The 11,418-nt window shown below is 32.3% G+C and overlaps 2 protein-coding genes across 3 annotated transcripts; both read right to left on the bottom strand.

Annotated features, from left to right (window-relative positions):
• Positions 1-771: 771 nt before the first annotated feature.
• LOC105800483 (F-box/FBD/LRR-repeat protein At3g52680) lies at positions 772-2,760 on the bottom strand. Of its 2 annotated transcripts, XM_012631654.2 has the most exons (4): positions 2,705-2,760; positions 1,609-2,279; positions 1,364-1,516; positions 772-1,287 (listed from the first exon to the last, which is right to left on the bottom strand). In XM_012631654.2, the coding sequence occupies exons 2-4, from the start codon at positions 2,257-2,259 to the stop codon at positions 976-978; spliced, it is 1,116 nt and encodes a 371-aa protein (XP_012487108.1). In that variant the 5' UTR covers positions 2,260-2,279; positions 2,705-2,760; the 3' UTR covers positions 772-975. The 2 variants fall into 2 exon arrangements, with proteins under 2 accessions (XP_012487108.1, XP_012487109.1); XM_012631655.2 differs by lacking the exon at positions 2,705-2,760 and having other exon boundaries at positions 1,609-2,459.
• A 383-nt stretch (positions 2,761-3,143) lies between these two features.
• On the bottom strand, positions 3,144-6,910 carry LOC105800482 (probable serine/threonine-protein kinase PBL1). Its single transcript, XM_012631653.2, has 5 exons — positions 6,713-6,910; positions 5,083-5,750; positions 4,426-4,680; positions 4,112-4,234; positions 3,144-4,032 (listed from the first exon to the last, which is right to left on the bottom strand). The coding sequence occupies exons 2-5, from the start codon at positions 5,704-5,706 to the stop codon at positions 3,391-3,393; spliced, it is 1,644 nt and encodes a 547-aa protein (XP_012487107.1). The 5' UTR covers positions 5,707-5,750; positions 6,713-6,910; the 3' UTR covers positions 3,144-3,390.
• Between the last annotated feature and the right edge of the window lie 4,508 nt (positions 6,911-11,418).

Raw genomic sequence — 11,418 nt, 5'->3', positions numbered from 1 at the left:
AAAATTACTTGTTAAGGTTCTTTTTTATTGGTTGGTCTCCGTTGACAGAGTTGGTTTTCTGGAACTCCAGTGATAAGGTCAACGTTACAGGTTACTCAAATAATAGTATAGATTTGCTTGTTGATGGCCTGAATGATGCTAAGTGGAAGCTTACAGGGTTTTATGGTTTTCTTGAGGCATCTAGGAAGCGTGCTAGTTGGGATTTGTTACGTTCTTTGGCACAATTGAATACTCTTCCCCGGGTTTGCATTTGTGACTTCAATAATTTGCTTTCGACTACAGATAAGTGGGGTGGTGCTGAGTATCCGCCAAGGTGGTACGAGGTATTCCGAGAATGTATTGCCAGTTGTGATTTGTTTGAAATTCCGCTTACGGGTGTTGGTTATACGTGTGAAAGAGTTCGGGGCTCGGATTGTTTAGTTTTAGAGAGGCTTGATAGGGCGTTTGCATGCCCCAGCTGGTTCCACCTATTCCCTTAATTGCTTAATCTTGTGTTGCTCCCAGTTTGTCGTGTTCAGCGCTTCCGCTTTGAGAATACATGGCTTCTGGAGACGGGATTTGATGATGTGATCACCCGAACTTGGGCTAACTGCTCAACGCGAGCGTGCTTTATAAGATTACGGCTTGTGGTACAGCGTTGCTTGAGTGGCCGAAGCATCTTCCTGTTAATTTTGCTTCTAGGATTAGTGGTTTGAAGAAGCGCATGGGTTCTGTTCGGTGGCAGCAGCCTTCTGACCAACGATTGCTTGATTTGAGGTCGGAACTTAACAGTTTATTAGTGCAGGAAACTGTCTACTATTTACATTCATATATCACGGTTCGCGGTTCAAAGACCTTGAAATCACAAATGTAACAATGGGAAATTATCAACAAAACAAAAGCAGCAAAATGTATATATCCTTCACATCACGTTTCACTTTTACAGTATATACTCCCAGAAATTTCTTTTTTCTCAGCCAAAAGTAAAAGGTTTTATTAATCGGAAATCTTCAATATCATACTTTCAGAAGCCCTTGGAAAGTTTTCAATTGTAGCTTCATCTATCTCATCACTAATACCATCCTCTTCAAAACTGATTTTCATCTTCGCCAATGTTTTCCCATTTTCCAGCAAATACTTCACCACTTCGCCTTCTGCTTTTCTTCTCCATAGATTCCTCACCTCGATTTCCTTAAGCTTGTCCATTAAACACTCTGGTACTTGCTTTGGTGGTTTCCAACCATATGTATCATCAGCTTCCTTATGTTTCCCCTCAGCCATTGCTGTAGTATATTTCGACTCACTTTCCTACATGTACCAGAAATTATATATGTAACCATACCCATTTACCTTGAAACACACACACATATAAAAAATTACTTACCCTATTCAACGAAATCCATCGCAAAAGAGGTGAGTTTTCCAAGAAGTAGGGTAACAATTTCCATCCAAAGTAATAATCGATACCCAACTGAAGGTCCCGCAAATATGGGAATGTTGGGAAATCATCACCATCATCAAAACAATAGCTGAGAGCCTTCAACCAACAACAACAAAATAGTTTTAAAGGTTTAAGGTTTCTGGTTTAGTTAAATTCACATGTAAGGCAAATTAAGAAGAAGTACATACAGAAGTAGTACCAAACGGAAGAGTTAGATCTACAGCATTTCTAACTCCTTTGAGAGCTTCCATCACTCGGCTAGCTTCGTCCTTGGAAACTTGAAAATCATGGACGTAACTAGACTTCCCAATGGACAAGTTGGCTTGAATTAGGTTGGGGGGTATATCATGAATCCTAAAACAAGATAAGGAGGGACCTGTAATGGAAAGGGATACAAGGTTTGGGGTGTTGAAGATGAACTCTTTATGCCTGCAGCTGTGAAACTCATCAGCATTCAATTTCAACTGCAAAAGCCTCAGAGTTGGTATACAAAATCTGAAAGTTTGGTCAAAATTATCTACACAAGTACTATCCATATACAAGTCTTCAAGCAATGGACAGCTACGAAATAACCTATTCAAAAACACGCAATTGGGTAGTGTAAGATGGAGCTTGAGGTTTAGGACTTTCAGATTAGGGAAACGACCATAGGAGGGGATATGGAAACGGATGAAATCGTTTCGAGTTCCAAGATGTAGTGTTTTCCTTAATTGGTAACGGAAATAGTCTTTATATCGTTGGCTGTATTTCCTATACATTTCCAAAATTAGACGTCGGCGATATCTGAAGTAGTACGTATTGCGCTTCCAGTATTTCTTCCTCCTAGTAGCCATTACCATCTGCTATGTGCTACAACAATCTGCAAGACAAGACCAACCAATATATATAGCATTCATATGGCAAAGGCAATAAGCATGTTCAAGATTTTGTTTAACTAATGTAAAGATGATATAAAATGGTGAAACTAGTTGATTGGTGGTCAAGAAAACTATGCATGGATAGAGGAAGAAGAAAGAATTTTGCACAAGAAAATACGGGTTTATCTTACTGATCTGATTTTTCCCCTTCCTTTTTTCTTGGCTTGGAAGTTGGCCAAACGTAGAAGACAATAAAAGATCATCAAGAAGAAGTTGAAGTAACAAGAAGAAAGTGGGGAACACGTGAAAGAAGACTGGATTCTTAAAGATTATAGAAGAAAAATGAAATAAATAAAATTATAGCAAACAGTTTCATGCTGGAAAAATAACAAATGGAAAATTTAGACCATATTCAGAGCGTACTTACAAGGAATGAACGTTTCCACAAAACCATAGAAGCTGTGGATCAGAGCAACAGTGAAATGAAAAAAATATTACTCTATATCATATTATATAGATAGGTATATAATTTGGGCTTTAGTTATTGGCCTCTTTAAGTTATAATTCGAATAAGTGTTTGATTTTTTTTGAAAAACAAATCAATATTAATTTAAAATATGTTTGATAATCATATTTAATATTTATTTAATATAAAATTTTCAGAAAAAAAGTTATATTTGTAATAAATTATTTCTATAAATAAAATAAAATATTCAAATTATTTTATTTAATGTTTATCTAAAATTATCCAAAAATAATATAAAATGTTATAGTAATAAAATTAAAATTATAAAATAAATAATTTTCAAAAGCGAAAAAGAAAGTGGACAATCATAAAAGATGCTAATTCCGTCTAGACACAAATATGAAATGAACTTATAATTTACTGTGTATATATTTATATAAATATATGATTGCATTCTGGATTTGAGGAAAATATTGGACCCAGTTTCACATCAAGCTATGCACTCATATCTACAAAAAACAGCGTCCTCTCTATTTCATTATCTAAATATAGAGGGCTGAGTGGATGAACCACATCTTTTATATTCTATATGCTGGTGTTGAATTTAAGAGAAAAAATTGAAAAAAAAATGTTCATACTATAAACAATCAAAATCCTTCCACACTAGCCCTTCTAAGGGTTGTTGATGATGATGATCGCCTACTTTCTTGCCTTTCGAGTTCCTCGAGTGAGAGGGTAGAGGAACAAGCTCGCGGTGGAAGCATCAATGGCAAAGCAGCTGCTCTTGCAGGAGAAACAGACAGCCGGATTCCTGATGGTGGTGACGGTGAGAAACCGAACTTGGGTGCAGTAGCAGGGGTGATGATCCCGTTAAGACTAGGCGACCTTAACATGTGTTTTCCAGCAATTGCAGCGGGCTCTTGGAGAGGAAACCGACAGGAATATTTCATGTCTTGGATGATTCTGAGATTCTCAACTATGGTTCTCATGGTAGGCCTCTCTGATGGGTCCTTTTGGAGACATCTTTGTGCGATGCCGGCTACTGTGCGTGCAGCTTTCATAGGAAAACGACCTTTGAGTTGAGGATCCATTATGAGTGATAATCTACAATCGTCAGCTAGGAATTGTCGACTCCACTTCACTAGGTTCCGCTCTTCCCTGGGATGACGGGTGTCAAGGTTCTTCCGGCCGGTAAGTAATTCAAGTAGGACAATTCCAAAAGTCCAAACATTGCTCTTTGGAGTTAGCCATCCTCTCTCCAGGGTCTCTACCGACAGATTCGCCACAGCCTGCACCAACAGAGATATAATCAACAACAAATAACCCAAACAAGTTACTTTATGGTGTTTACGAGGTAGGATAATTTACGAATGAATTAGCAGCAATCTCTTCCGCCTCTAGGATATGACCAACACACCCATATCCTGAAAGCTTTGCACTAAAATCTTTGTCAATCTGTATGTTGGCAGTTGAAAATTCATTGTACATTGCCTGCATATGATAGAACAAGTTCCATTATTACGCATGCATAAAATCAGAACAGTAATCGGGAAAACAAAAGCAGATTCCCAAAAGAACTACGTCAAACAAGCCAGAACTTATTTCTATGAGAACTGCCATGACAAGATCTCATTCAGTTTTATTATCTTGAAAAGTAGAAGCACATAGATATTCTGCACTACCTGAAATGGTCCTTCCTCATGCAAGAAAGTAAGACCCTGTGCAGAACATAAAGCAATTTTCATTCGGGTATTCCAATCGAGCGGTGGTCCATCTGATCTCCCATATAGAAGCCTATCTAAACTTCCATGAAACAGCCTCTCATAGACCAACATTCTTTGTTCTGAATCATGCGCATGAAATCCAAGCAATTTACAGAGGTTTGGATGCTGCAATGCTGCAAGAGTATTTACTTCATTTATAAAATCCCTTAAACCCTATGAGAAAACAGGAAGGAAAAAGTTAGACTGGGATTTTTGCAGCCATTAATTTTTGCAGCGTAACGAGCACAATATTCACACTTGTTAAAATCCATTTTGCCATCACAGTTCAGATGGCAATAGTTTCAATTTCAACTATTGGCAGATATATGAGAGGCAGGTGTGTTAACCAGATTCCATTAGCAAAGTATTGAAATTGAATGTATAGAAAAATAAAACATAAAGGACCAGCAATAACATGATGTTTCTCGTTTAATATAGCAGCATTGAAGGATCATGAAAATTATGCAAACCAATCTAAATTACCAACTTCCTTCTTCCTTTAAATTGGAGACCACAAATCAATATGCAGAGTCTGCCATAAACCATAAACTTGAATAAGTAGAAATTTTCTTGTACCTGAGTGGATGGATGAAGGCGAGTAACAGTGGCTTCAAACTTTTTTGAACTTGATGAGTCATCTCCAAAAGAAGCCTTATACATAACAGAAGAAAGACCCTCGGATGTGCATCGATCAGAAGAGAAATGATGGCAAGCAGCTGAAATTTCTTCATAAGAGAAGTTTCGTAGTGTTCCAGAGGGAGGCAGGGGCAGTGGTCCAGAGGCAAAAAGAGGGCCAGTGGCATTCCCTGCTTTAAAGCTTCCCATTGTCTTCAGCGCAGAACTGCGTGGGGATGGAAGCGGCAGCGGTTGTGGACTTGGCGATCGCTGTTCCTTTGCTACTCCAACGTAACTCTTTAACTCTTCCTGTTCTTCAAATTCAACTGACACAAGCGCATCTTGCTCAGCGGTGTTGAGACTTGATGGAGCAGATAATGTACGCGTCCTATTGCTGGTATTATTGTTAGGTTGAATAGGTTTTACTCTGGTTTTAAAACTCGGGGGTGCAGATTGCAGTGATCGGGTCTGAACTTGGGGCTCAGGCAGTGTGGTGGGCATCTGCTCCTTGCGAGCAGTAGGTTTCACAAAAACTGACTGCTCACACTTTTTCTTCTTACCTTTCAAAGCAGTAAAACAACCCATCCTATATACAAATTCCAGAAACTATATCTAAATCTTGTATGTTTCTGCCAGAAGGGAAAAAAAAAAAGAAAGCACACAAATCAATACAAGTTTCAAGTTAGTGAGAAAAGAAATCATTCTACTAAATAGGCATAAGATACCTATTGCAAACAGGGTACGAGTAGAACGGAAAACGGATTCGAGTAATTCATTGTCTTACCATATCAGACAAACAACTCATATCCACCAACGAAATTAACAGAACCCGAAATTCCCGGTGCCTAGACTACAAATCTTGAACCATGGAACATTTATGACACAATTTAAAGCTTCATTTACCGAGCGATTTACATGAAGCGGTTATCGATCGAAATGATATCTAAACCCCATATCTTCAACACAATATGTGCATCGATTCTTCGACTGCGGCATCGATTCCAACTAGTTTGTCAAGGCAACTACATTAACTAAATGTGACACATTACCCCTCTAATTTATCAAGGCAGAAAACTCCTTAAAACACTAAAATAATTCAGTGCATAAGCTGACAAACTAATTTATAACTTTCCAATGCATGTTTATCACTAAACCTTTGATATGGCTCCACAAGTACAAAACAAACATCAATCATATAGAAGAAAACAACCCAATTTAATCGTACATAGAATTGCAGGGAAATTTCACTTTCTTAATCTACCAGAAAATATCCAAAGTTCCACAAATCAACATATATTTTTGTAACAACAAAAATTGTAAATGCCTCAACCAGCATCTGGTAAAAAAAAAAAACCTCAACCCAGATCCAAAATAAAATCCAATCGTAAGAAAAAGAAAAGAAATCACATCTACCAATCTCTAATCAGATATGCATGATTTAACATAAAGCAGAGCTAATAGCACACACATTTAATCAATAACAAAAGAAACAAATCAAGCATAAAAAAACACAATTTTGAAGCAAAACCCAATCTGAAATCATTAATGAATTTTCAGCAGTAATAACAACATAAGAAGAAAAGAATCAAACCTTATGAAAGCATGTCATACAAGCAAAACTTTTGAGAGAGAAATCGAGAAGGCGCAAAAACGGTGAAAGCTGAAACCCAGAAATCCTGTTTGGGTATTTGGTTGATTGATTGAAGAAGAGAAAAAAAACAACTTTGCAAGTCAAAGAAAGCTAATGGGAAAAGCCGTTTAAAGAGAGTGACAGATTTTTGAGGGAAAGAGAGAAAAGTAGGCGGAAGATGAGAACAATATTATTTATTATTATTTATAATAAAATAAATGTATCGAATGTGTACTGGTCAAAGTCTTAAACCAACCAAACTTTCCATTTTAGTTAACAATTAAAACTTATCCTTTTATTATCAACATTCTCTAAATATGTTATTAGTTAGTGTACTTTGATAAAATTTAAAATTTAATCTTTGTATTTAAAAGTTTAAAAATTAATTTATTTTTATTTATTAATATTTTAAATGTTTTTATCAAAATTTATCAATTTGATATGTTAATTAGACTGTTCTTACCTAATATTGTATATAATTGACAGAAAATAAATATATTAATTTTTTATTAAAATTAAAACAACAATAATGATTGAATTAAAAATAAAAAAATTAAATTTTAACTTTTATAGAGTATAAATACTAAATCTCAATTTTAACCTATCAACAAATGCATCTCTTTATAAATATATAAAAGGAAGGTGCACAGAACCTTCCTCATGCTGACATGTGGAATACCCACTCACTTTCCTTTTTTATTAGAAAATGGTAAATTTTCAATTTTAGTCCTTATGCTACTCTTAAACTTTAGATTATATAATAATGGTCATATCCCTATTTTATTCAGTCTATATACTTAACTATTTGAAATAATTTAGCATCTCAAATTTTTACAATGTCAATTAACTAGCTCAAATATATTTTTAATTAAAATGTTGATAATTTTAAGAGTACTTAATACTATTAAAATTATTTGTTAAATTTAAATCTATTGCAATGTCATTTTAAGTTTTTTTTTAATTTCAAAATGTTACACTAGAGAATTTAATAAAAATTTTAATGTGTTAATAATTCAATCTAAATTTTAATTTAAAAATAAAAATTAATTTAAAAAATACAAATACTAAATTTTAAATATGAAAATATTATGAACACTTCAAATATATTTTAATATTTCAATATCCCAAGTCATTAATATTAAATCTCTTTGCAACAGAAATCTGTTTCTCATTTCTTTTTTTACACTTTTGTCCTCCACTTTTATAAACTATTATGTTTCTTAGTTCATTATAAAATAAAATTAAAAATATTCTTAAAAAATTAAAACTAAAATTAAAAAAAAGCTTATAACATTTTCAAAAAAAATTAATTTCGTACCAAAAAGTACTTACACTATTTACGAGTAGTGGAATAAAAGTGCTTGTATTATATTTAATTTAAAGATTTAATTTCTATATTTTAATATGATTTAATTATTTTTCTTCTTATTATTAGTTAAAATCATTGATACTATTAAAAATTTATTAAGATGATGTGAAAATTTAAGAATAATGAAAATACTATTTTGATAATCATAATTTTACATTCTAAATAGCATTAAAAACAAGATATTTCAAATTAAAATATAAAAATTAAATTCTCGATTTGAGTATAATGAAATAAATAAGACCAGAATTTAACTTTGAATAATAAGGTATCAAATAAAATATTTTTATTTTAGATAAAATTGATTTAAGTGAATTTATTTATTTATTGGTTGGTAAAAGGGTAAAAGGGTAAATTTGGAGCGAATGTCTATTTTCAACGAAGAGCGCCTCGATTGAAGTGACAGCAGGGCAGTCAAAGTTTGGAAAATTAGTTCTTTTTTTAATAAAAAAAGAAGCATGTTTTTTTTTCGGGTGTGGTCAAACAAAGTGACCTATCAAGAAAGGGATCTGAGTGTGGATGGTGAACGTCCGATCAAATAGGGAGTTAAAAGATGGGCGGTTGTGATCTATTGTTTTAATGATAAAAGCTTTTGGTGGGACCTATGGATCCATCAACAAACAACAAATTTGTCCTTTGCTTGTGGGGGAGATTTTCCCGTAATGAGGAAGAAAGGGAAAAATAATTAAAAATAAAAAAAGTGGTGGGCTCCACGTGGACCCACTTAGGCTTACTTTTCACTGTTCATACTTCATCACTGATGTTAGATTGGGCCTAATTTTATACTAATAAAATAATCATAATTTAATAATAAAGAAGAAGACGAAATCAAAGTTGAATTGTAATGATTAATTAGTGTACTTGAGAACAGCTAGATTGAGAATATTTGGATTTAGTATATGTTTTTTATATAAAACAAATATTTAGAATTTTCTATTTATACAATAAAAATATTTTAACTAAATTTATAAAATATTAATTTCTTAGCAATCAAGTTTTTACATTAACTTAGGACTTAAATAATAGATTAAATATAATACAGAGCATATTTAAAAATATTATAGATTAAATGAGATAAATCTAAAAGTTTTATTTTAAAAACTTAAATTAAATATTAATTTTAGAATTGACAATAACATAAAATTTTCATTTATTCAAAAATAAAATGCTTAAACTCACTTAAGGATGAGCCAAGTCCCTTACCTCTCTTGGCTTTGTTCTTATTGTGAGCCAGTAAATTGATTTAATGTATAAGAATTTTTTTGTTATTCTCAAAGAAAATTTCTTTTAAAATTTTATCTACAAATTTTAAACATGCTTTATATCTAATTGAATTAATATTTAATGCTCATATTAATAAATAAACTACTAAAATACATAATTAACTAATAATTTTAATGTTTTGAAATCTAAAACTGATTTTGTATTTAAAATAGTGGTTGCTTTTTTACCATATTATTAAATACTTATTTATCTATAAAATCGAAGGAAATTATCTACCCATCAAACTAGTTTCCGGTTCGAGTCCCGGACAACTTATTTTTATTATCATATTGAAACGCTATTCTTAATAGAAGATAAGAATAATTTGAATATATCTCATATGTATATCAATTTGTATTTTCTTTTCTAACTTAAGAAAAAAAGATAAATTTAAATACGATCTTAGATATATATTTTCCATTTGATATTAATTAATACGGATAAATTTTTGTCAATGAAATCTTGACTCAATAATAAAGTTGAAAGTTTTGAGAATCTTAAAATTTCGTATTTGAATTTTACGGTATCGAATTTACAAAGTTGAGCTGCCAAGGTAATCGGAAAATGAAGCCTTGTGGTCCATATATATCTGTTTTGACTGACCTCACTTCCACTTGGATCATTTGAGTATCCATTCAAGTATATGAGCTTCACTGTCACCAACACAAGTGGAACCTACGACCACTAGAGCTCCCACTGGCTTTCAAACAACCAACTGACGACCACATATTCACCATTCCAATTACCAGTTCTTTGGAACACACTTTGCTAGCTTTTTTTTCTTTTTTTTACAATGTTTATGCAGTTAAAATAAGAAAAGAATGTAAAAGTTGTTGGCATTTAGCTGTTGGAACTATCCACCATTAAGTTTTAACTTAGTCTTCAAATATGGCATCATCAAACCACCAAACTTTACTACTAAACCTTGAGCTTAGTTTAAAGTACCACCTTCTTTTTTTTTTTATGGACAGGGTCATTGTCAATGTCACATTGGACAAAGGAACAAATGCTGGTGTTGGCCGTCCTTGATGTAATGAAATATTAAAGAGCATAATATATAAATAGAGAGAGAGACTGGTGAAATGTTCCATCTATGTTATATTAGAGGTTTGGGTTGTTGGAACTTATCTATTATCATAAAATGTGCATTCATTCGTGGATGGGTTTTGTGGGGCTAGCTGTCATAAGAGTGACGGAAGTTACTTACACCCACAATTTGTCTTAATGATGGCATTGGCAGCCGATGTTATACCGTGGTTAATTATTTCCTGTATGTTAGTAACAAACTTTGAATATTTTGGTCAGGGTTAAAAATAATTTAAAGTCAGTTTAGTATTATTTTTCAAAAATATTTTGGAGATAAAATATTATTAAATAAGATGTTACTGAGAAATAATGTTAATATGATACTTAATTTAATAATTTAACTTTTATCTATCTTTAAACAGATGTTAAATTTTTATTTTTATTTTGGTGTAAGATGTTGAAAATATTTGTATGTATGAATGTAGGTTATATTTACAATCTTTATTCATTGCTTCTCACCGCCCACTTCACTTCTTTTACGAATTCTTTTAATTTAATATTATAAAATTTTATATTTATAATTTATTCATAAATTTATTTTCGGTTTTGTAATTCTTTAATATGGGTATAATATATATTTAGTATATATGCTCCAAATGTAAAGAAATATTTACATGGCTGCGGATAATATGGCGACAATGAGTGCAGAGGAGCCTGTGGGGATGTTAGTGTGTTTGATACACAGCCTGGATTGGTGCAGGAAATTTTGCGTATTTGGCATATTGATAGCTTATTTTATAAGTAAATTTAAAAAATTATTATATTTTTTATAATATTTTATTATGTCTTTATAGAATACTTTTAAAATCTTCACTAAAAGTCTACTAAATATTATTCTATCTTTGTAATAGGGGATTAGTTGTTTGTAATATTACAAGTAATGTTTGTTGGTACATATGTTGCCCATAATTAGGGTTTTCTTTAATTAAAATGTATTTATGATTATGGCAAA

Source organism: Gossypium raimondii, chromosome 9 (genome assembly GCF_025698545.1).
Source record: "Gossypium raimondii isolate GPD5lz chromosome 9, ASM2569854v1, whole genome shotgun sequence".
Lineage (NCBI taxonomy): Eukaryota > Viridiplantae > Streptophyta > Magnoliopsida > Malvales > Malvaceae > Gossypium > Gossypium raimondii.
Note: the sequence above shows the minus strand (reverse complement) of the source record. Positions and strands in the feature narration are given on the sequence as shown.